Genomic DNA, 25096 nt, shown 5'->3' on the forward strand with positions numbered 1-25096 from the left:
AAGGACCTTGGACGCGGTGGAGGTAATATTTGTTTTCGCTATTCGTGAAGCTGTCGGAGGGTGCTGTGGGACAAATTCGATGGTTTGAGCCACCTTCGAAGCCGAGGTTGCTGTCAGAACTGCATCATAGGAAGGCAACCTATTGCTATCTTGAGCAATTCTCTCCATTGTTGCAGCTGTAAGTTGTTCTTTTGTTTCTGGCGCTGCGTCTGTTGGCTTTTGTTCGGGAAGAGCATGGAGAATGACCCCAGTTGGTAGAAGTTCCCGATGGTGAAGGTTGGAAGTATCAGCTGCCAGCTTCCTTGCATGTCTCTGTGCGTACAAATACCTGTTTCTCCGCTTCAAGTTTGCGCGAATCAGACGTTCCTGTATGGGAGTCAGGGAACTTGCGTCGACAGAGTACGCCTGGCGCCCATCTTCACTTCCTTTGGCCAGGATGATCAGCTCGAGGTGATTTCGTAGTTTTTTATGACTTTCCGGTTTGAATGACTTGTCAGCCTTATGCAGTCTAGAACTATTTCCTGATTTTCGTATCGCAAGGGCTAGCCGTGTTAGATGGTCAAGGATCTGATCTACCTCGCCTTTTGCCTCTGAAAGCTGAGAGTGTCGACTGGGGTTTTGTTTGGCATTTGGCACAGATTCTGTATCCGAAGAAGAGTCGTCGGACCATGGCGAAAAGCCCCGTGGAATGTTTTCCGCAGAGTCTTGAATCTGTCTCGGCTCCGTAACTTTAGGGTTACCCTCCAACCCAGTGTCGTCGTCTTCTTCCCTGTCAAGAACGAGAGCTGTGAAATACGTCAGATTTCGCTCCATACCCAAGGTGGTTGATTAAAAAAGCACCACTACTTGCCGGATTGTTCACACTTATTAAGGCACCCTAACATCAAGACAAGAATTCCAATGACCAAGTTTCTCACCTCACTTTCCAAAGCCAGCCGAGAATCGAGTGAAGCAGTGCCGCCTGCAAACGCCCCCGTCATTGCCGTCCAGAGATTAAACTCAGCAAGTCTATTCTCTGCCCATTCAAGAGTCATCAATTGGGGAATCTCCGTCAATTTCAGCAAATATTCGCGACATTGTCTTGCCGCAAGCTCTATTGAGCCTTGAGCCGTCCGGCCCGTGGGCTGGGCGGCAGGGGAACTGGGCAAGAGAGGGGAATCCATCTGCGGCCGAAGATCGTCGAAGTATGGATATTACCAGCTAATGAACCATAAGCTTTCCGCAAAGAAGGCCTGTCCATTTGTATTTCACATTGTTCTGGACCCAAAGGCGATGCTGTTGGCGATGCGTGGGTAGTGAGGATTGACCTGGCTGTGCAAATCAGGCTGCACTTTACTAGCTGAACATGGAATCTCTTTTCCCCCCGCAATAATGTCATGTGATAAGAAAGAGAAGGAAATTCAAGCGCCCTACAATCGCGATGGATTCAGCGTCCTGATTGGGTCTCTTAAACTTGCATCCATGTCAACGCAGGACAGCGCATGCGAGTTGCCGGAAGAGTTCTGGCATCAAAGGCTTGGGATTTTGTTACCCAATAAACTTCCTGGCATGTCATTTTGCTATCTCAAGCTGTAAGAAGCAGCTATCGGAGAAAGTTTTGGATAGGAGGACTTCCTGGTTCAGGAATTCAGGAATCTTGGAATTTCGTTCCTGGCACTCATCGCATCATAGTAAGCGCTAGGCTGTCCTGGGACTCAAAAAGTGCACAAGGGCAATCATAGGAGCAATCTTCTTTTCTGGTTAACCCACATTGGCCGCATACTTGACAATCACATTCAAAGCAACACAAGAGGGAGAAATGGCGACCAGGACATATATCCTAGCCCCGAATTTTACCTACAAACCTGCAGGCGCAATTCAGATAGGCTCCATCATCGCCGACCCCTTCCGTCCTGCAAAGTCCCTATCTCAGCCTGCTGTCTTGCCAGCTGTGGAAACCGTTGTGCAGTACAACCATGATGCCTCCCGTCAGACAAGTCGTTCAATGAGGCTGTCTCTATGGGCCCGCGCTCTTGAAGCTGCGGGAGCAGAGATTAGCGCTTCGCGTGGTTGGGACACTACCGACTCTCTTTCGATGGAGCGTCTGGAGACGCGCTATCTCGCCCAAGAACCTGGGGACAACGATCCGGAGCTCTTGAAGCGCCTGAAAGAACCCCTTGTTCAGGCAGCTATTAAAGCTGGGATATATGGCCATGCGCCCGTTTACCTTATCTCTGGTGTTAAGATCGCCCGTGGGCTCACGGTTAGATCCGAAACAAGTCGGGTGGTTGGAGGTGGGGTCGGGGTGACCGTTCCTGCGGCTCAGGCTGTAGGTATTGACATCGGGGGAGACGTAGGAGGCGAGAGAGGACGAGGCACGGCAACCTCTTTCACCAGCGATGGTGAGGACATAGTAGTAGCGTATCAGGTGCATGTCATCAAGGCGAAGGGAAGGAAGACTAAGGAAAGGTTGACGGCGGATGTGTTCGAGTCGGACGCGGCATTTCTACATGACGATGAGGAGGATAATGAGGACGACGAGGAAGAACACCGCGTTGAGGCGAAGGTAGCAAGTGTTGAGTCGTTGGCAGACGTCGCTCGCCAGGTTGAAATGGCCGTTGATAGTGAAGAGGCTGATGGGCCAGATGGGAAGACCTTCGTACTTGTGCAGGCCAAGCAACTAATAGGTTGAGTGGCTGTTGATGACAATTGCGACAAATTATGACCATGTTATATTGCGAGTTACCATAGCTTAGCCATGTGTCTATGTTGTCTCGTTCACTCATTATTTTGCCCACTGAATCTGACATATGGCTCTTCTATCGGTGAATATCATTTGCAACGTTCCTCATCGCGCACAAGCATCTGCAATTGCCGCCCAAACTTTCTCCGCCCCCTTGCCTGTGAAAAACCCCACGGGAGATATGTAGTACGACCTGTTGCCCATGTCGAGAGACATTCTCGCCAGAGCATTGCGCATGCCCCGTTTTGTCCACAGCTTCTTGATATCGGGTGGCATTCGGACTGTTGGGTCTCCAATACCGATACCTACAATCATCATAATCATAGCGGCGATGCCCGTCGCAACGGCGGTGGCGACCGAGGATCCGGACTTGGCAATCTCTCCTTCCACACTACTAAGCCATGCTGATGGCACTTCGCGCCCCAAGGTGCCAAGCACAGCCGGTCCGTCCGGGTCGACTGGGGGGTTAGTGTCCGAGAAGGCGCCACGAGTATTGGTTTCACGAATTGATATAACATGATCGAGGTTTGCCGGAAACATCTCTCGGCGATTTCCGCCTGAGTTGGAAGCCGCAGCAAAGAAGATTATATTGCCCTGTCGCTCAAGCATCGCTTTAGTAATGGCGTGGGTGATGATGGGGACTTCGTCTTGGAAACCGAAAGACATGGAAACGATGTCCGCTTTGACTTCGTTTGCCGCCCAGTCGATGGCCTATACGGCAGCTAATTGTCAGACCTTTGTACTCTGGAGTTCTCTGGCAGTTGCCCTCACCTCTGCAATTGCATGTGTCGAATTCCTCAGGCTTCCCCTGTTCTTGGCTATCCTAGCTACATAAATTGTAGCCTGAGGAGCAATTTTCATTATAATAGCGGTGCAATGGCTTCCGTGGCCATTCTCATCTGTGGGAACTTCGGAATTGGCGACGTAATCTTTCCAGCCCTTGATCTTTTGCCGACGCCCAGGCGCAGTGAAGAATACTCCCTCCTCGTCGAAGCCCGTATCCAAAATAGCTACCCGTGGTGACTGGACTGGCGTAAGGGTCTGCCTTTTTTGGAAATATTGGTTTATGACACTAAGGTCATCGAGCCATCGCGATGCTTGATCAGCGTCGCGGTTGTGCATCGGCATCGCTGGCACAGCTGGGATGTCAGCGACATGATTTGGACCATTGGAAGCGTCAATAGGATCCATGATGTTCAGGTCACCAGCGAAACCTAGCTCGTTAAGAAGTTTTTCCAAGGGTCTGACAACAGCATTATGAATTGCAGCCTTTCGAACAAATACATCTGCTTCTACGGTCGCACCCTCCTGCTCCGACGACTTGTAGTGAAGACAACTGAGGATTGCCTGGCGGTAGTGTGGGTAATCAAAGTCACCCCAGGTTCTGTTCTTGCTTGTGAGTCGTTTGGCTAATGTCCAAGTTGCATTCAGATTGGCCTCAACTGAGCCAAGGTCCTCGGTGCTTAGGCTCTGACCTCTTCCTATCTCGAGGAGGATGATGCAAAGTGCAAGCAGTCGGGGATATCGAAAAATGACGCCAAAATTGTTGCAGTATTCGACCGATTCACCAGCAGACTGCTCAAACTGAACCGCAAAATAAGGCTTTGAGGCGTAAATTGCCACGTTTGGCTGGATATCATTTTCACCTTCGACTAACAGTTCAGGGAGGAAATGGATCGATTCGCTTGACCAGGGTGAATCCATCCAAGGAGAGTCATAGTATTGCCAGAAGGACCGGGCGACAATATATGCAAGTACTAGCTTCATCCGGTTGGACAGCCGTCCTATCTCTAGAACCCTCCTGAGCGAGACGCTAGGGCCGGAATCGATGTGGTCAATAACAGGGAGACCGTCATAAAGCTGATGAAGCTCCGAGTCCTGGACACGGCAACAAATCCTAGAGCCCAGCCTTGTCTTTACTAGACGGCAGAACTCATCTGGTCTGACTAACCTCGTCTTCTTCGCGCCGCGTTTGATGCAGCCACCCGACGTTTTGAAAGAATCGGAGTCATCGCCAAATTTGACTGCTTTAGCAGCTTTCTTCCTCATAGATACATGTAGCTGAAGATCCTGCCAGTGGTCCCACGCTGTAGGAGACGTTGAGAAGAGCATGTCGAAAGCGACTTGTCCATCAACTTTCAATATGTCATTTCGTAGTCGTAGCCTCGCTTGGTGTCGCGGATGTCCACGTCCGTGACGGGCAATGCAGGTGCAGAGCGAATGAGACTTCAGGACAGCATAGAGGTCGGCATTGACATGTGCGGGATACTCTTCGGTGATGTCTTTGGCCCGCTGATTCACATTACCACTATTCATGCCGACGTCATCCAGGAGCACCACTTGCTGCGAGAATCGCTCGAGCTTTTTCAGATATTGTTCGACGACGTACGGCGAAGACTTTGCAAAGTTCAGGATACCCTGTCGCACGCGTTCATCGATTCCCTTTCCTTTCGAGCCGATCAAGGACCGGAAGGTTGCATTATAAGGCTCGGGAGGATCTGGCCACTGCGCGACATGTCAGTTTGTGTCGCACCCCGCACAGATGTGAAGCTTCGGGGCCACATTCAGGAAAGCGAATATGACTTACTGCACACACACGATCCAGGTCCTTGAGGAGTTTTGGAACCCGTCGTTGAAGTTTGGGTAAATGCGCGATGTCCGTCGAGTCCAAGGCCTTCCTGGCAATTAGCAACTCGGCAGCAAGGCAGCCTGCAAAGCATAGCTTCTTGCGGGCGCCAAGGTCGACCGCGATCTGCGAGACATGCGACAGAACCTCTTTGGCGAAGTCAAAAGAACCGATGACATCGGCGCCGGCGCCAAAACTGTCCGTGAATTCGTCACTCATGAGGGCAACAAATGGGCCGAAGCAGTAGCCACAGGAAATACCATTGCAGAGGTGAATTGGAGGAAAAGTGACGAGGCTGCGACCCAGTAATCGCAGCTGACCTGAAGCAGGTTGGTGACCAATGATAGAAGCCGATAAACCTCTGAACTATGCACGCGAGAGGCGTAGACTATCTCGAGATTTTAGACCGCCTGTACAAACATGCGCAAGTTTTTTTTAGAAGTAGTACTCTAATAAACGGTGGTAAGCTCGGGCATTCGTTATAAAATAAGACTGTTGTGATAATCTCATTGATGACCGTACGATGCAAGTTAGAGAGCAAACCGGTGTTAAGATTTCGGTGATAACATAACCGCCAGGACACGGCACTCTACCCCGCATAACAGACCTAGAGATAGACATGCTGACTATCATGCGAAGTCTGATGATGGTTTAGACAAGAATAAGGATAAAGGTGAATCATTGCGAAAGCATGAACCGTACATAACAGTACACGCCTATTATTCAGGACCTGAACCAGAATGGCAGAGGCCGTTCAACAAAGGCTATGTTAAGGGCGTTCTGTCTTAAGTCAGCCTTGGTTAGCGGGTCTCCCGCGCCCCGTTTCGCCTGGGATGACTGCCGATCGGGGGCTGTGCCACGCGCATGGTAAGTTATTGATGGCTTGACAGACGCCATTTTGAGAATGAGGGTCGAAGAGCTTCAGGTTTACCAATGAGCTCCGGTGGACACCCTCCATGTTTACGCCACCCAATGCCATGTCCAGTCGAGAGATCTGCCCAACTACTCGCCACATTGAGGCTGTCCTATTCCTGACATGTTTGGCTCCTTTTCGACCCCCCTACTTAATTACTTCAAGCCGCAATAGAACCCTTCATCACCAATTCAATTGCTAAAGTCCACCTCATTCTCTAAAAATACAATGTCGGAAAATACACCTTTTTATTCGAGCAATGTCTACGACGAGAAGACGATGGCAACTTCGTCAGAGCTCGGCTACAGGCAGACTTACATCAAGAATCTCATCGATGAAATCCCATCTGAACTAGGCTCGGTCGACGACACCCGCACCTTTGTACAAAGTCTTCTGCAGTATCGCCGGGTATTTCCCGGGACTGTGATGAAGGTCAACGAGCAGTTGCTGTGGACTGGCGAGGAGCTTCACAGGACCAATAAGGAGAACTTGATTAATGAAATGAAAGAGTATGGGTTCACGCCCTCGCAGGCAGGGCAGATTGCCAAGGACCTTCTTGAGGTCCGTGATGTAAGCTCTTTCATCCCAGGCTGCCAAAGTCATTTTCAAACTGCGTCGTCAGAATCTAACACTCCACGGAACAGCATTACAAGGAGATGAAGAAGGCAAGGGACAAGAACCCTAACGCCACGGTCGTTTTCAAGCCTAAGACAGTCCCTGAAGCCCCCCCGGGCGCCATAGTTTTTGCAGGATTATTCATGATGCTTGGTCTGTTTATTGTTCATAAGATTCTAAGGTTTATTATATCATAATCTCGACTGGTTTTCTTTCCACGTCTCTCGCATACTAGCTGCTGTTTTTTGACACTGGATCAAGGTGTTTACAACTATATTATATCCGGTATCAGTCATTTAGCATTTAATAAGAACTCTGTCCAATATAGATCAAGAGCTTGCAATTGGAAGACAGGATTAGCGCCAGGTACTTGGTCGGGCAAATCGCCAACAATAGAATCGTTCTGTCACTTGTGAGAAGTTACGCAATAAGGCAGTGAAGTACGGCACTCAGTGATAAGTAACACAAGTTGGTGTGTGGAAGCTCTGTTCTTTCGACGCCACAACTCGAGCACCTCAATGGTATTTGGCATCATGAATGCTTTGAATGACGTCTAATGAATTGTTTCGCATCTCACAATCAGGGGTGACTGTATCGCAACTGTAACTCTTCTTTTGTTGGAAATAGATCTGTGCTACAGACTTTGGCTTGAATTATTCAATTATTTTCTTGATAACTATAACTAGGTAACACGAGGGAGTACTGAAGGTTAAGGGATCAAATGCTTGAATGTTGCCGTCTCTGTTATAGTTTACTACTAAATTAGTGACAATAGGTGCAAACTAACTAATATCAGAAAGGGAAATAGTCAAAGCGTGAATATTCACGACCTACCTTGCTCAAAACTAAACTCACTTACCAACAGGATGGTTCTAGTTGTCTGAACAGAAATCTAGCAGATGGCTCAACTGGTGACCAGGTGGCTATGGGGTACGCAACAACTCAACCATAGAGCTTTAATCACCTTGCGAAAGTGATCTAACCTATTAAGGAAGATACTTAGAGGAAACCAAGTGGTATAGAACTAGACTCGAGAAACTTTAAGAGTTACCGGCTCAGGTGCAAAAGCGAGGCGAGGTCCATCTTCCATCCCAGGACATAATTGATCACGCTTATCAACTTGGTTGACGACCTTGATGTTGACAAAATGTCTGCCCTGCCCATTGAACGAATCAGACCCACTTGTGCCATTTGTGAAGCCAGGGTCGATGTTGTTTTGGAGTTATTTTACTCCTTACGCATTACGTCGAGCTTATCCCTTTCTCCACAGCCGTCGATGAAATGGGCTATAAGCCTACAAAATCCACCGTCAATCTCACTTTTTTCTTCTAGATCACGATTCATAGCATGTAGCTCGCGTGCTCTCGTGTCTACTAAGTAAAAAGCTTTGTAGACATGGCCCTGACCGAGCTCTTTCTCAGCTTCAATGAGACGAAAGCAAAGATATGGTTGCTTGAACCTCCTTGTCGATGCCTTCAAGATAGGAAATGCCATTCTCCTGTCGCACCCATGCATTTCTTGCTCGCTGGAGGATTCCTGACGAGCCGTCGAGGATATGGATACAAGCGTATACGGCACCTAGGACCTCCTATGCGGGCAATCTTGAGTTTTGATACTCTGCCAGATGAATGAATTAATTTCACAGTTTCACAAAGATCTGAGGTTGTTGAACAGGTGATATTTGAAGGGGGGATTTGATGAAGTCATATAACGGTACAAAGCGGGAGGTTGATGGCAGCCATGTGAAAGGGGAGAAAAGGGAATGACTGTGAGGTTATCTATCCGTATCCATCAGCCACATATGCATCACGACGACAGAAAAAAAAAAGGGAATTCTCTAATCTCGAAGAAATGCCACACAGAGGAGAGCGTCGAGCCATGCAGGTATGCAGCAACACGTTTCAGAACCGATACATCTATCCATGTCTGGACTTGATGAGATCAGCAGCCTTCTCACCAATCATGTACGCAGTGCTCATAGTGTGAGCACCAACAAGCAGGGGAATGATACTAGTGTCAGCGATGCTGAGATGACTGGTGCCGTAGACCTTGAGGTTGGAGTCGACAACACCACCGAGAAGACGGGGCATCATTGAGGCGGTACCACAGCTGTGGCCGTTGGAAGCGTTCAGGTTCTCCTCGTCCACCAGCCACTTCTTCACCTCGGCGTCAGACGTGCGGTCCTTTCCGGGTACGAGCTCGACAGGGCCAAGTGCGGAAAGAGTCTTGGAGGTGGCGAAGTGGTTGCGGATGTACTGCTGCATGCGAATATGGATCTCGAGGTCGATAGGGTTGGACAACAGACGGTAGTCAAAGATTGGGTCCCCGAAGGGGTCCTTGGGGTTGATGTTGACGGAACCACGGGAGAAGGGCTTGAGAAGGATGGACGTTCCACGAGGAGAGCCCTGGAAAGGATGCTCGAAGATGGCGGACTTCTCCGAAAGGAAAGACTTCAGGAGAATCTTGTGCTGGAGAATATAACCGGCAACCAGGGTAGGGTCAAGGCTATCTGGCAGATAGTACTTATGGACAGCCTGGAGACCGAGTTGAAGGCTGAGATTGGCAAAATGGGTACCAGTGAAGCTACGGGCAGGGAGTAAAAGGCCACCAGAAATGGTTGGCGAGGTAAAAGGACCAGTGTTGTGGGCCTTGTACTCGTCAAGGGCTTCGGCGCGGAAAGTCGCGTTGGTATGGATGGTAATCGGCGTCGGCCACACATCCTTGGTGAAGTTGTACAAACTGACAGTGTGGGAGTGATCCTGCAGGTTCCATCCAACGCCAGGGAGATTGATTAGAGACTTGATGCCAGCCTCTTCTACGACCTTCTTCGGGCCGATACCAGAGAGCTGGAGGATGATGGGCGTGCGCGTAGCCGAGGCAGAGAGAATTATCTCCTTCTTGGCCTTAATGTCGAAGGTGGCGCCGTCGCCGAAACGAGGCTTGACTTGAACACTGACAGCCTTCTGGTTCAGATCCTGCTTCTCAAAATTGACCTTGAGACCACGGTGGAGAGGCAGCAGGTGGTAGTTCTGACGAGGTTGAACGTATTGGTAATGCCCCAGACCACCGAAGCTGCGGTTATAGGCCCTGCTGGGGTCGTACGAAGAGGGAATCCATATCAAGCCATAGGCATTACCATTGCCGTGCTCCTTCTGCACCACGATGCCATCGCGTTCAGACCACGCCTTCCATTCGTATTTCTGTCCCGGATACTGGTAACCCGGCATGCTCATGTAGATGGGTGTGCTGTTCCCATAGGCGGATATGTCAAATGTCATACCATAATCGTCCTGGATATGTTGGGGAGGTGGGTTGAAAGAGTGACTCTTCTTGTAATATGGGAAGACGCTGTCCCAGTTCCATCCTGGGTTACCTAGGAGAGCCCAGTTATCGTGATCCTCCTTGCTCCCGCGGAAGAAAATTTGACCATTGACAGCAGCACCGCCGCCGACAACAGCACCGTTGGCAACGGGGAAGACGCGGTTGTTCGCATTGGGTTGCGGCACGCTGGTCAGGTTGTAGAGGAACTCAGCGGCGGGAGTGTTAAACGGCGGCATGAAGGAGTCATCCACGGCAATACGTCCATATTCGATTACCAGCACGGTTTCTGCTTCGGTCAGGACTACGTCGACAGACGTTTATTTGAAAACGCACTCTTGGGGTCCTCCGAGAGGCGGTCAGCCACAGTCAAACCTGCTGTTCCTCCCCCAACTGATGGATATTAGCTCAGGCTTTGCAAGCGGTAGTGGGGAGAGGGACTTGCCAACAATGAAGTCATACTCGGGCAGTAGGTCCTTGCCGCCGGACTTGACGATGGCGGATCGGTACGAAGCGGGGATAGCCTGAGCGACGGCCAAGAGTCCCCATAGGCAGAGCGGGGTTCGTGGCATTTTGAATCAATGTCAGAGTAGCTCTCAACACATGCATCCAGCGAAGGTGAAGATGGGACATCACAGCGGATATCAAAACAAGTTCTGACAGACGGTCAAAATCCCCTCTGTGCTGTAGCCAAGCTCAGGGCTTTTTCGCCTGCCTTATCCGTCAAATCGCCAAAGCTTCCTATTGTTGGGATCTCTTCTTCCAAAGACCCTGCCATGCAGGTTCTAGCGTATCGGCCATAAGCACCTTGAGACTACCATTAGACTTGGCAGGATCTGCATCCGGGCGGCGCAGGCCTATCAACTGGGCCGCCGACCCTTTAATTGGATGGACGGGTCGCCCTGCTACCTTATCAATCAGTCAGGGGGAGGGTGGCGCAATTGCCACTTTATGCTCTTTTGAACGATGGATGACTCGGGTGGGTTTTCATAGATATAAGATGAGAGTCTGCTCAGACAACCCCTTCTCAGCATCCCGAGGTGGGGGCTGTGCCTTTCTTGTAGGAAACGTTACGTAGTACTCGGGTCAGCACGCCGGCTACAATCCGTGCCTGAGAAAATCGCCCAGGGAACCCTATCCAGACAAGATCTGGGGATTAAAATAGTGAGAAAGAACCTTTAGAATACCATTAGCTATAGCCCTGAGATTCAGGATCCTTCTTTGTATAGACTATCCCCCTGCTTACGTATATGCTTCTCTGATTCGATCGACAAGACCTATGAAGACAATGTGACTTCGCTGCCTACCAACACTGGTACAGAGGGTCACTTCTACAAGTATGTAAGATCACTATTGTGCTCTACTTCGATGAGTTACTGGCACGTTAGTTCTTACATCCTAACCAACAGGAACCATGCGTGCAACGCTGGGGGCCATGATTCTGGGTTTGAGACCGCATATTACTTCGACTTGTCCGTCGATCACGCTAAGTACAACAACGCTATCAGCTCTTGGAAATGTTGAAATATCTGATCACACGCTAAAAGTCCCCACGCTTTGTTCATAGTGAGGGGATATGGAGATATCGTTGGATATTTCACTACTAGCTCTGGGTGTGTATTGAGTTTGCTGAGCTGCCCAAATCTCTTCATTTCGTTCTTACTGGGATATAGAGTTGTTCTTCACGGAAGAGAGGGATTGAAAAAGCTTCGTGGCATAACTGCATGTAGCGAGAGGGTCTCAAGAAATGAATATCAATCAGCATAATATCCTTAGGTTTTAGTAGCTCTATTCCTAGACGAGTCTGTGCTTCCTTTCTTCTCATCCCAGTCCCTTAAATAGCACTCGATCAAATCGCAACTCGGAGAGAAGTACATGTGACATCTCTAAGCAACGACGGCTAGCATGGAACATTCCGTGCATATATCAAATCCCCATTATTGCAGCCTAAAAAGTGATGACAACTATCGCCTTTGAATATGATACAGTGACAAATATCACAGAGTTTTCTGAACATCTATGAGGGCTCTTACATGCTTTCAGTCGATATTTCTGGCTGATTTGCTTTCTCTCTCGGTTCTCGCATCCAGAGGTGACTCAAATACTGTTTTACCGCAAATGTTCGCTTTGGATCAATGGCCAGCATCAAGTCGATAAGGTCAAGTGCCCTGTCTTCTATCGGATCCCAATACGGTGATAGGTAGTCGAAGCACCCCAATTTGATCTGTTGTGATAAGCTGAATGGAAACTCTGTGCTGTAGAGCTCATCTGAGAAAGGAGGGAACCCGCACAGGCAGATGTAAAGAATCACCCCGGCAGATAAGATTATGGTTATGAATATGGTAGATGATGGTGGATACAACCACAACCTTTTCTATCTCCCTAACAGGGAGAAGCCAACCCATGATTCTACGGACGATCCAGTCACACTTTCTGCAATCCTCGTAAACAGCCAAGGTCGAAATTCATACCAAAAGATGCGCAACAAGAAAATTTTGCAACTTTCTCGACTCCTTGCGGAAGCTGTACTGAGGTTGGACTTGAGAGACTATGAATCCAGCCCAGAAGACAGTGTTGCTTTATATAGGTCACCTCAGAAAGACCTCGCTCGTTCTTGAAAAGAGTGATAAAAAAGCCGGAGTACCTGTTTCCAGCAATCAAGGATTTTGAAAGTTCGTCTACAGAAGGACTGTCTTGTTGACAAATTTGGGGCAGATCTTATTGCAGTCGTGGCTACTCAACGAAAAGCGCAGTCTCGGTCTTCCCCCTCAAGACCTCAGTAGTCGCAGAACATATATAAGAAGAGGAGCATCAGATGTTTGAACTCATATGGGGCCTGCATATCACATGGTCATTATGTATTGGATGAATCTGTCGATGCTCGGAGACGGATCTCTCTCTCTATAGAACTGTGGACGTTGGCAACTATCAGTAAAGAGGATTAGGGGAATTTATGGCTTTCGTGTCGGTGTAGGTTTTCAACAGCTTGAACGAAGTAGTATCTTTCAAGCGCTATACAGGTAAGAGGGAAGCTATGGACCTGGTCATTACAAATATCTTTTTCGCCTTGAACATAGTGTTTGACAACTAGATATATTCTCGTGAATTTGTTTGTGTCAATACTCTCGTTTATGCCGTTCCAAGAGTGGTTCTTGTCATGGAGGCAATTATCGGCTTTCTGCAGTTTTAGATCAGTCGAAAGTCTAGTTTTGATGGAATTTAGCCATACAATTCTGCTAGTTAGGTAGGTTTACATATTTAATTTGAAATTTTGTTCTCAGGTCTGAACACGTTTTACTCCAAATTACCTTTGCAGTTATAAGAGGAAGCATAGGACTTCGTTCTAGTACATAAGGTCTTTTCAGCTACTATTTGATGGTTTATAGTTACTATTACCAATTTTTAGAAGCCTAAAAATCTGTATGTCGTGTTATATCGCATTCTTTTTAAGGTGGTAGGCGATACAGAACAATTTAAACTCAATATCATCATCAGCTTAGTCAAAGTCTAACCTTCCTTATCAGGTGTTTAAACATAAATACCATTGGACCACTTTAAAAATACTACTTAACAAGAGAACTCTGTGAAAGGGTGCAATACAAATTATTTCCGGAAGCGGTATGTCTAGGTAACAATTACCACCCAGAAGTCAGGCAAGTAGAGCTAGCCAGAAAAGAGACGAGCCGAGGCGATGTAGAAATTCTCATCACCAAGAAGCGAATAGTACAGAAATCCTCCATTTCGACAAGTCGAAAAATTTGGATCCTTTCCTCAAATGTTCCGAATAACCATTTAAAACCAGCGTCCATCGTCCTATCGTTCTGTGAAAGCTGGCATAATCACCACTGGCAAGCTCCAGCGCAATGAACGCTGCCACTGTTCTGAGTACCAGAAACGGCCCAGCTCCTCGTGCCGATGAGATAAGAGCCAATCAATCCACCCCAGTCAACACCCTTCTTGCCACGTGGGAAGTTGATGGTGACTCTGCAGGCCAAACCCCGGATGCCAGGGACAGCTTGAGTGTTGAAGGCAGCTTCCTGGCCTCTGCAATTTCCGGAGTAGAGGGAGAAGGTACTGTCGACTGCAACTTTGAAATCGTCGCGATTGACTTTGTCGCAGCTGCCAGGGTGGTCGACAGTCACAGTCCAGCGCTCGCAATGATCGCAAGCTTTGCGCCAGCAGCGGGGTTCCAAATCACCCGTAAGAGAGGGAAGTGCGGCGCTCAGCCCGCAGAAAAGAATAAAAGTAGCGAGAAGGTAGAAGATAGGGCGGCTGAAGTGTGCCATTTTGAAGTTTGTTTGAATTGGCTTTGAAGAAGATTGAGTGGTGGTAGGTAAAGATCCAGAATGTTGATTGTGCTTGCTAGGATGACCTCAACTATAATAAACTGAGGATGTTGAAAGTTTATATAATGATTTGAATGCCAGAATGCTTTTCCCACGTGCTGCTACACCGAACATCATTGAACGGATCATGTTGTACATCATTGATATTGAAAAACCTAAAGAAACCAATAGACGATCGTGTAAAGACTCACGTTTTGCTGGCTCTGTGACAGTAATGGCAGTGTACTCGGTTTCTCAAATGATTTAATCTGCGCTAGTAGTCAAAAAGAAAGACAAAAGATTCACTAATCTATGGTAGCTTTGAAGGTCAAACGTCCTCGTGGGGATGATCTGGTGTCTAAGTGGACGAATGCCAAAACGAAGCCGGTATGTTTCTTGTACAAGATTGCGCAATAGGTCTTTAACGTCTATGGATTTGAAAGCGAGATTTACCTGACCTGTAGTAATTGTAGGCTTGGCCATCGGAATCTGCGTTTGATGTCCTACTCATTATGATTGTGTTTATGGTTCTTTAGTAGCCAAAGTCAATTGTATGAAAACTGGAACCTCTTGCTGTTAGGTTCGGAACTACTGTGCCGAGTCAAGCTATGCCAGCATAGCTTGACTCGTCAAAAGGCCGGACCTCTGGTACTAACAGGGAATTCGGCACCAAAATAGACAGATTCGAATGCGTGCACCTAATCTTAATCTAAATAAGCATTCTGTCAAACTTTACCCATGCATGAATTGTTTATTTGATTGGTAACGAAAGAAGGGTCCAGCAAGTGACAAGATGTCAAATCCTGGGTGCACAACTACTTGAAGGTTTACTGTGTAGGCAGTTAAGCAAAGTGGCCAATAGCATGCTGCATGCCAAGCCCGTGTCAGAGAACTCCTTATGTTGTTGAACATTGAGCTCTAAGGCAAACAACATACGACATGGCAATCAAGTGGAAGCTAATCACGCATCATGTATTGAGAATTTGGCGGACGTTCAATCATATAAATAGATGGCTGCTTTCCCAGTTCTCACAGATCTCTTCTCTTCTGCAGCATCATCCAAAATCACTTCCCCAAACCTTCAGACACACACTCGTTTCAAACGCTCAAAAAGCACTCATTCAAAATGCAGTTCAAGGCTATTTTGACCTTTCTCGCCCTTGCGCCATTGGCGCTGGCTCTGCCTGCCGACGCCCCGGCTGCTAACGAAGGCTCTCTCGTTGTGAAGGCCTCCGAAGACATTGAGCTTCCTGCCGATCTCCCTGAAGATTGGGAGAAGGCTCTGGAAGCCTACTTTAAAGGTATGAAACTCCGAAAGGTTTCAAGGCTTGGAGCAGGCATTCATCAACGTGCCGCTTCTCTCAGTTTCGGTTACATCTAGAACTGCGGCTAATTAATTTGACAGATACCAGTCTCGATAGCAGAGACCTTGACAAGCGCAGCGACGTTCCGTTCCTGCACTGTGGCTGGAGGCGATTCTTCAGTAAGTAATCTTGTTTCAGTTTTTTTTAACAACCCCAGCTTACATGGCTCTAGGCTGCCTCGGCTCTTTGACTCCTGGTGGTGTTACCTGCATGTGGGCAATTGCTGCCCGGGGCTTGGGTATGTATCAACTTTCATTTCCCACATGACAACTCATGAACTAATCATATTACAGATGTGAAGGAAGATTCCAAGTGCAGTGCTGCCATCGTTGCCAGCATTCTTTCGGCTGTAAGTAACCCGCCAATGTCTTTCTTTAGTCTGAGGGAATGCTTACGTGATTAAATAGTCCAACAACTGCAAGTTGTGTGTCAAGGGCCACCTTTAAACTTTCTTTAATTCTAGTAGTGGTTTGCTGGTATTACATGGGATCCCCAGAAATAGTCACTTGGCTGTTTCTGCTGTAGCAGCAACCTACCGTCTTGGTTTGAATAAATTCTTCAATAGTTGCGAACTTGGTCATATAACAATTCGAGTAGTAATCTGAATTACTTCTATCTTGCACTCTGAAACATGCTAAACTCCGAATAACCACTGATTACAAGATATACTACTTGTGTCGGAACCCTCGCGAAACGTAATATCCAGTTGATACCTGAACATGATGTACATGCCAGCACAAGTTTGGAAATTCAAACGAGCCAAAATATATAAAACCAATTTGAAGACTTGATTACGTTGAGACGAATTGTTTTGATTTCAAACTTGCACATTGAATATTTCAAGCAATGACAACGTGGTGGGTAGACTTTGGGAATATATCATGGATAATAGCGATGTCGAGAATGCAGATGATACCCAAACAAGACTCCACGGTGCAGCTTATTATGTAGTGAAAAAGAGCATACACTTTTTCGACTTAAATTTTTTTTGTACATCTCTTTGTTACATGCTGCCTCAAAGGGCTGTTGGACATAGTATTGCTGTGTACAAACACATCATGATGGTACCCCTTTTCGTCTATTCACAGCCGTCAAATAAATCCTGTGACAGGGAATTCAGCCGGCACATTAAAATAAGCCTGTGAATTCGTTGTCATGTGGTTTGTTATAGTAGCATCTTACTGTCTGTTATTGCTACCACACTTTCAGAATTATTTTTGTTGGTGCTTACAGCAAGTAGGTATTTTTTAAATTTATTTTTTAGTCGTCCTGCCCGACTGAACAACCAAAGAGGCATTAGAAATAACACCTCCAGTTGAATCAGAGGCCTGATCTTCTAAGCTGAATGGCACAGCCACCAAATATCCAGCCTATAGTGGTGCTTAATACTTCAAAAACCAGGATTCCATTCCCCATTCTATTTGAAGCCAGGCTCCTACTGGCTTTCGAACCACCCCAGTAGGCTGTACCGAAACGCAACAACGAATAAGGAAAGCCGATGCACATTCAATGTAGCAAATTGCGGCCCCACAGTGGAATTTGGATTGGGTTCCTCAACCTCGTCAGATTTGGAACCAATCTTACGGCAGTCCGCAGGGCGCACTGGGTCAAAATTCAAGGTAGTGATAGGAACACCCCATAAGCGTAAACATATGTAATCTCGCGTAAAACGATTTTTGTTTTTGTACATTTCTAGGTGGGTATTTGCCCTTTTAGGAAATAAGGGTTTACTACATAGAACCACAGCCCCCTACGAGGCTCTACAATAATCCGTCGGAGGTTAGATCTTCCGGTTCCGATTGATTAGGTGCATGGTCTGTGCGCCCAAATCGACAAATAAATAGGAATTCAGTGGGGCCCAGAACTTCTTCCTTTTCCCCACGCCAAGCAGAGTTTAGGTATGTGACCCCTACTGTACAGAAATTTACAGCGCTCTCTACACTGTTTTACAGAGATTCAGTTTTTATCCTTTGTTACACTTCCGTTTTCTTTTATCTTCTCTATTTTTGATTTTTTTTTCCGATTTTTTGAGCTTTTGTACATTTCTGTACAATCATTTGCTAACTGTTAGCTTTTGTACAGATTCGCACATCCCCGGGCGCCAGGCGTCGCCCCCGTCACATTACGTACAGTTTCCCAGCAAAGCTTCACAACATCCTACAACATCCTACAACATCCTACAACATCCTACAACATCCTACAACATCCTACAACATCCTACAACATCCTACAACATCCTTACAATCCCGAACGACACTCGACATCACTTTACACTACCGTACATCATGGCTCAGGACATGGAGCTGGCTGCCGAGCTCGTGCCGGATAAGATCGGAGACATAAAGATTCCTACGGAGTTGCCCGCCGAGCTACCCTCTATGTACACTCATGCTCTCGGAACCGGCTACTACCTCACCCGTATGTACACTTCTGTAATTCCCCTACAATATTGTACTAACTTGTTACAGATGGTATTCCTCATGCCAGCAACACTCTCATTAATAACATTCTGGACAATGAGGAAGCGGAGGTATAGTCTCCTTACACCCCCGTACGTACCTTACTCTTTTGCTTACATATTGTATAGGCCCGTAACTTGATCGATGTTCGCTCTGCGGTCAAGAACGGAAGACGTCAGAAAAAAGCGCTTAAGTACAAGCGTGCGCAGAATGCCAACTCTTTCCTTATGCACGTGTACGGAAATGCGCGCGAGGGTAAGGACCAGTGCAAGAACTGCATCAAGGGCAATGGTCCGTACAACACCTGTGTTGTTCTGGACGGCTATGCTAGCTGCGCCAACTGTACATACAATTCCGGCGCCTCCAACTGCAGCTTCGGTAAGTTTCGTCCCAACCTGTACACAACTAAACATGAATCTGATCTATTCTATACAGCCCCGTCCCCCTCGAAGCGACCTGCCGCAGAGATTTACACTTCCGCCCCGAGCAGTAAGAAGTTGTGCGTCTCCCGTGCGGAGTATGACTTTCTCAACGCGGTCCGTGGCGTTAAGCCCAAGCACATACGACTCATTAGAAATACGTTAGTTTCTGTCGCAGACAAGCTCGCTGATGTTAAGTACGGTACGTTATCGTACATGTCTGGTGCCGTCTGTACATCTTTGCTAACTACAGTTATGTACAGATGAGAACGAAAACATCGAGATCGAGCTTTGTCACGACTAAGCAGGACCTTACAAAATCCTACACGACCGTACAACAACTGGAGATGACGTGAACATGCATTTACACAATGCCACAGATGCCTACCAAGGCGTATGGAATCGGGAATCCGGCGTACAGAAACGATAGGTATACTTACAGGAATGGGGGGATGGATACAGGCGTTTACGGTTGGTAACTTTGGTTTGCGGGTCGGGCACTTCTGTACAGGGTTTGGCACCCCTGTACAGAAGCGTGGGACTGTCCGTACCCTTGCGTTTTTAGGTTTTTTTTAAGATACCCAATTCGTATTTCTTTGCCAACATCTGTATTTTCCCGTTCTCCCTCGTGAATCTCCGTATGGACTATTGCAGCACCTCACCATGGCTGGCCGGCCACGTATCGACCTTACCCCTTTTCAATCTATTATTACTGAAAAGTTCCAGAATAGCTGGACTTATTCTAATATAATTACATATCTTTCCGAATCATTCCAAATTCAGGTCTCTCCGTCAACATTTAAACGTTTCCTACAAAGCTTAAACCTCCGCCGCGAAGTCCGTACAGAATTTTCCAGCGCCTTACTACAACGTATCTTCCAGCTCTTCTTTGATCATAGGCTATCCGATTTAGATATTCTTTTATACTTACGGACGGAAGGCTTCACAGTCTCACAACGTGGCTTAGAAGATATTCGAAAATGCCACAAACTATGGCGCCGTCAAACCCCCGAGCAGCTTCAAGCAGCATTTCACCAAGCTGTAAACTTCCTTGCCTCTACAACAAGTGATGAAGCACGCGTTACACGAGACTTTGGCCGAGAATTCCTCTTTACATATATGCGCCAACGTGGCCATATTATTAGCCGCTCGGTCTTATATGAAGCATATCGTACAGTTTTTCCCGAGGAAGTTGCAAACCGACTGAAAGAGATCCGATACCGGCGGAAAGGTTGGACTACGCCAGGTCCAAACTTTATATGGTCACTCGATGCATATGATAAACTACTTCCGTTTGGGTTTGAGATATATGCTAGCATCGATGCATACTCCCGTTATATTGTGTGGTTTTACGTTGGGTTTTCTGCACATACGGCCCGTTCTGTATTAGCCCAATATCTATCTACACTTCTATCACGGGGTATTATGCCACAAACTATTCGTTCAGACCGTGGTACAGAAACTATCTTAACTGCTGGTAGTCATTGGTATCTATCACAGGACCGTACAAAGAAGGCCCCTTTACAGCCAGGCCAAGACGTTCCTATTCAGTTCCGTAACTGTTGGATCTTTAGTAAAAGTATCCATAATGTTAAGATTGAAAGCTGGTGGAACCAACTTTGTCAAGCACAGTCTGCAACTTGGAGAGTACGTATTATTTACCTTTATATCTATTTATTTACTAATAGTATTAGGCATATTTCTATCGATTACAAGCGTTAGGTTTATTTTATAACCAATCGCTTTCTGACCGTGTTGCCTTATTATTTATCTTTATGCCACTTATCCGTAAAGACTTTACCTCTTTTGTTCAACTCTGGAATAACCATCGCATTCGCTCACAAAAAAGTCGCCCACATGTTGTTTCTAGTCAACCATGGAAACTTTATCATCATCCAGATCATCAAACCGCACAAGACTTTGCTCAGCCAATCGATCACGTAAAGATTCAAAAACTTCAAAACTTACTTGGAAGTAAAGAACTTAATTTGGATCAATTCCTTCCGCACGAAGTCTTTCAAGTTTGTAAAGGTATTATGGAGCCTATACAAACCTTTCCACTAGTTACAAACTTCTGCGGTACACAATATCCACGTATTGAAGCATATAACTTCCTACGGCAACGTCTTGAAGAATATATTGAGGCTAGGATTCAACCAGAACTTCACTTACTACCAAAACAAAATGGAGGTATTGAATGGGTAAAAGAACAGTTCCGTAGCCGCGGGATTAGTATAGATGAACTTTATACATCACTGTCAGGAAGTGATAGTAGTTCAGAAATAGATGAAACTTGAGTATATAGAGTATACCTAAACGATTGTTTCCTCTTGTCGTACTACTATTTCGTCCTCTTCCTTATCTTCCTGGCTACCCCCCTTAAGAGTTATATCCTCCTAAATAACGTCTGTATAGCCCTGCTGCTCAACTTGCGAGTGCGTACGCTTGCGTAACTTTATTCCTTCTCTCTCCTGCTTTATTACTTCTTATGCCTTAAGAGAAGGCTTTCGTTCGGTTCGAGTTTGAATTCGAGTTGGAGGTTTAGGCGTAGGCGCTTTCGTAAACATATTGACAGTAGGTAAAGGTGTTGTACTAGTTGTTACCATGTCAAGCGTATGTTGTTTCAGTCGTAACTTCTTTGATACTTGTGGTTCAGTAACAAGCGGATCTACTTGACTTTCGGAAACAAGTGCGATAGTGTAAACGTCTTTGTCAGGGGTAATTGAGGCTTCGCGAAGAAAGGTAAAAAGGTCTTCAGCCTCGTACGCTACCCCACGAAACTCATGCATATCCGTAGGATTCTTTGGAGTAACGGGCATTGCCTTCCAGTTTCGGTCAAGGAATTGCTTCTCAGACGTAAACTTTACTAAGACCTTACTTATCATATCTGTATGTGAAGTAAACTTAGAAGTTAACAAGAACTGTGACTTCCCAATAAACTTTTTAACAGACTGAACCCGAGTGTATGTTCGAATAGAGATTCCATCTATATCCGTAACATAGAAAGATGCAAGCCATAGGTGAATAATAATATCCACAGTTGGGTTCGGAACTGGTTTCTTCTGGGTTTGCTGGATACTAGCTGTACGCTCCTCTGAGCCCTTAATAAGAGCAGTAAGGAGACTATTGTCTGGCTGTGTATCTGGTATATAAAGTGCTTGTTCGATCGGGTTGGTTGTAGTATTGGAAAGTCGTGTACGTGATGAAATCGTAGCCGTTGGAGTTTCGAAGTCGTCAGTATTGGTAAGGTCGATTTCGTCCGGTTCTTGTACTTGGGATAAATCGATTGAACAAAATGCACACGTCTTCCACTTCCATAGCAGTTTTGCTGAGAAGTGGTCCAGGTTAGCCCGCTTGGGGCACCTTAAAGACATATTCGTACAAAATATGGTAAATATTATTGTTGAGAATTGAGAATACACTCCTGTGCGGCCCCGTAAAACTCTGTACATGCACGTATACGAAACATAGAATTCGCTTAAATTTGTGATAATTACATAGTAAAGATAAGAAGCTTAACTATCTATACGGGTGGTGTATGCTTATCTCGTTTATGCATCCTAATTAGGCAATGTTTGAATTTTGACCCAGTGCGCCCTGCGGACTGCCGTACAATCTCACATTGGCCTGTTCGGATCAGACCCTGGTTGTCCTGCCTAGAACCCTGACTGGGATAGAAGTAGATGCCCCTGCACGCACTGGCTTTCTTCTTCTCCGCCTCAATTGACAGGCTCCGAATGTCTCTTCGACCTTTTTTTAGCCGGATTCTATCTTCCCCCGCTCAGGAAGCATCAAGAGCGCAGGTGGCTTAAGACCTGCGATTCAACTCGTGGCAATTTTGAAGGCTAGTCTTTAGCATTTTCGCAATGACTCGGAAGGGAAGCAAGAAAGCTAGAACAGGATGTATTACTTGCAAGTAGGTGCACCCCAGCCGCCCCCGTCTCATGTTCTGATGTCCTCCCATCGGTCTGCGCTTGAATTGATGATCGCGTCTAACATTATTAGATCTCGCAAGGTCAAGTGCGACGAAACAAAGCCAGCATGTGACCGCTGCAACAGAACTGGCCGGACTTGTCAAGGCTACATACCTGTCAAAGCCAAGCCAGTCAAACCTTCAAGCACAGTTCTTTGCCTACACAAGCCTGAAGCAATTCCAGGGGTTCGTAGTCCCAGCGAAATTCGAGCCCTGCAGTATTTCTGTGAGATAGCGGGTCCGTATCTGTCTGGTGCCATAGACCCCTATTTCATGTCAAAGCTAGTTATGCAATTTACTGGCTATGAGCCAGCTGCTCGGCATTCTGTCATTGCCATCAGTACTCTCTGCGAGCGCCTCAACAGCCGCAGTTCAGATCAATATTCCCGATTGCAGTACGAAACTTTTGCCTTGCGCCACTATAATGCTGCAATTCATGATGTGAGGCAGTTGACCTCCTCTGACAATCAACCTGTGGTGCTGCTTGTCTGCATCCTGTTTATATGTATTGAAACACTGAACTCAAATCGAGCTGCAGTAATCAATCATTGCAAGCATGGTTTCAGTCTTCTCAAGTACACCACATCCGAGTACGCATGGGCACGACAGCATCTCCTGCCTCTCTTTCGGCGACTGTCCATAATGGCTTTTCTTTACAGCGATAATCGAGCGGATTTCCCCGACTTGTATGGACTCGAACATCCCGTACCAAGCAGATTCTCAGACTTTGTCGACGCACAACTGATGCTCGACGATCTGTTCAGTCGCACACTCCGGCTTGTGCGGCGGGGCGATCCGTATCGTATCAACCCACAAAATAGAGGTTTAGCGTCACGCGAACTGGTTCTTGAACAAGAGAATATCAGAATTTCCTTGGACCAATGGCAAAACTTACTTGAAGACTTCGAAGCACGGCCACTCTCGCCACTAGAGGGACATTCGACTGGGATAGAGAACTTAACGAAGACGTTGCGATATCTCCTCCTGACCCGCTTTGCATCTTGCAAAGCATGGCTCAACACGGCTTTAGGAACCGAGCTTTATGACTATGAAAGGGATTTAGACGCCTTTGATTCCATATTTGACGACATAGGCATCACCGACCCCGAGTTTCGAGCTTCTTTTAGGCAATCGCCCAGCTTCATGTGCGATGCTGGGTATCTGCCGACCATTACTTTGACCTCGGCCAGCTGTTTTCACTTAGAATCTCGTCTGGCCGCCTTAAACCTAAAACCTGTCCCAGGCCTTCCACGGGAAACCCTTTGCCTTCAAGCGCATGACACGGGCTGCCCTGGACTTGAAAGCGTCTCAGAAGACTCAAAAGATATCAGTCACTCATCATCAGAATATCGTAAGGGAGCAGCTAAAAGAATAATGATACCGTGATCTCAAACTATAGTGGATAATCTGAATCATGGAGAACTGGAGCGGACACTAGCGAGAATATGGACGACTCTTCGCCTACCAGGTCATGCATTAGTCCTCAACGGTATTGGTTGTTCACTAGTGGCAACTGAAAAGAAGGAATAAACAGAAGCATTCCACGTACCGCGGCTCATCGCTGTGATTCAGCGATGTGATAGGTTAGCCGTGACGTTTCAGGTATTTTCACAGAGGCCAACTCGTCATGGATGTCGAAAAACCGAGTGATTGCACTACGGGATTGTCTTGATCTCAGTACAATATATCTATGCACATTGCCTAAAGCGATATTGGTTGGCGAGCGCTAAGCTATAACCCGGATCGCATACGACATCTCGAATGGATTATATGGCGGGTCAGAGATGCAAGCATATGTTTACAAATGTGTATCAACAAACGCCAATGTATTAGACACCCACAACAGTAGGAATATCTGTCACAACGGAACCTCCCCCTAGTCACTTCCACTATCACTGGGATGCCATGCCTGTTGGGATGATTCAGGGAGCTTGTAGGAACACATTTTGGCATGGATAATGGTTAGCCACGGTGGGTCTGCGCAGTCTACCTCCAGCTAACCGGATGCGGTCCGGTTGTGCCCCGTTCATCCTGGCCCCTACGAGCCGAGGTGGGGCCGAGGGTTGGTTGTTGACCTCCGGTTACTTACCCGAACCTATTTTCGGTTCGGCACAGCTTCTCACCAATGATATAATGATATACATAATTGCCTTCCGACCCGAGGAAGACCATCCGCTTTGAAATTTGGCAGGTCAGGCCAATTAGAAATCAACCCAGAGGGTCTAGTCTTCGAAGCTGAATGTAATGTCAAGGCGCACAGCATTTAGTCCCAACCAGCCCTCTGACTCAAGCAAATGCTTCCGTCGCAAAGTATCATAGAATTATTTCTATGAGTTTTAGAAGCCCATATATCAAAGACTAG

At 46.9% G+C, this 25096-nt stretch overlaps 8 protein-coding genes across 8 annotated transcripts; 5 read left to right on the forward strand and 3 right to left on the reverse strand.

The window, feature by feature from the left end:
- Window positions 1-2485: 2485 nt before the first annotated feature.
- On the reverse strand, window positions 2486-5567 carry CTRU02_201090 (putative subtilisin; the record flags this gene model as incomplete). Its single annotated transcript, XM_036730641.2, has 4 exons — window positions 2486-2659; window positions 3032-3433; window positions 3494-5227; window positions 5310-5567. The coding sequence occupies 4 exons, from the start codon at window positions 5565-5567 to the stop codon at window positions 2486-2488; spliced, it is 2568 nt and encodes an 855-aa protein (XP_036577665.2).
- Window positions 5568-6489: 922 nt separating this feature from the next.
- On the forward strand, window positions 6490-7073 carry CTRU02_201091 (uncharacterized protein; the record flags this gene model as incomplete). Its single annotated transcript, XM_036730642.1, has 2 exons — window positions 6490-6831; window positions 6906-7073. 2 exons carry the CDS (start codon window positions 6490-6492, stop codon window positions 7071-7073), a joined length of 510 nt encoding a protein of 169 aa, XP_036577666.1.
- Window positions 7074-8792: 1719 nt separating this feature from the next.
- CTRU02_201092 (choline dehydrogenase) lies at window positions 8793-10766 on the reverse strand (the record flags this gene model as incomplete). The annotated part of the gene is made up of 2 exons (XM_070203795.1): window positions 8793-10498; window positions 10562-10766. The coding sequence occupies 2 exons, from the start codon at window positions 10764-10766 to the stop codon at window positions 8793-8795; spliced, it is 1911 nt and encodes a 636-aa protein (XP_070062377.1).
- A 3267-nt stretch (window positions 10767-14033) lies between these two features.
- CTRU02_201093 (uncharacterized protein) lies at window positions 14034-14480 on the reverse strand (the record flags this gene model as incomplete). The annotated part of the gene is made up of 1 exon (XM_036730644.1): window positions 14034-14480. The coding sequence occupies one exon, from the start codon at window positions 14478-14480 to the stop codon at window positions 14034-14036; it is 447 nt and encodes a 148-aa protein (XP_036577668.1).
- A 1165-nt stretch (window positions 14481-15645) lies between these two features.
- CTRU02_201094 (uncharacterized protein) lies at window positions 15646-16329 on the forward strand (the record flags this gene model as incomplete). The annotated part of the gene is made up of 5 exons (XM_070203796.1): window positions 15646-15820; window positions 15904-16002; window positions 16056-16121; window positions 16177-16232; window positions 16291-16329. 5 exons carry the CDS (start codon window positions 15646-15648, stop codon window positions 16327-16329), a joined length of 435 nt encoding a protein of 144 aa, XP_070062378.1.
- A 1839-nt stretch (window positions 16330-18168) lies between these two features.
- On the forward strand, window positions 18169-19065 carry CTRU02_201095 (uncharacterized protein; the record flags this gene model as incomplete). Its single annotated transcript, XM_036730646.1, has 5 exons — window positions 18169-18301; window positions 18352-18413; window positions 18471-18720; window positions 18778-18963; window positions 19025-19065. The coding sequence occupies 5 exons, from the start codon at window positions 18169-18171 to the stop codon at window positions 19063-19065; spliced, it is 672 nt and encodes a 223-aa protein (XP_036577670.1).
- Window positions 19066-19424: 359 nt separating this feature from the next.
- On the forward strand, window positions 19425-21058 carry CTRU02_201096 (uncharacterized protein; the record flags this gene model as incomplete). Its single annotated transcript, XM_036730647.2, has 2 exons — window positions 19425-20408; window positions 20456-21058. The coding sequence occupies 2 exons, from the start codon at window positions 19425-19427 to the stop codon at window positions 21056-21058; spliced, it is 1587 nt and encodes a 528-aa protein (XP_036577671.2).
- A 1569-nt stretch (window positions 21059-22627) lies between these two features.
- CTRU02_201097 (C6 zinc finger protein) lies at window positions 22628-24120 on the forward strand (the record flags this gene model as incomplete). The annotated part of the gene is made up of 2 exons (XM_036730648.1): window positions 22628-22677; window positions 22767-24120. 2 exons carry the CDS (start codon window positions 22628-22630, stop codon window positions 24118-24120), a joined length of 1404 nt encoding a protein of 467 aa, XP_036577672.1.
- Between the last annotated feature and the right edge of the window lie 976 nt (window positions 24121-25096).

This window comes from Colletotrichum truncatum, assembly GCF_014235925.2.
Source record: "Colletotrichum truncatum strain CMES1059 chromosome Unknown Contig_0001, whole genome shotgun sequence".
NCBI classification, from domain to species: domain Eukaryota; kingdom Fungi; phylum Ascomycota; class Sordariomycetes; order Glomerellales; family Glomerellaceae; genus Colletotrichum; species Colletotrichum truncatum.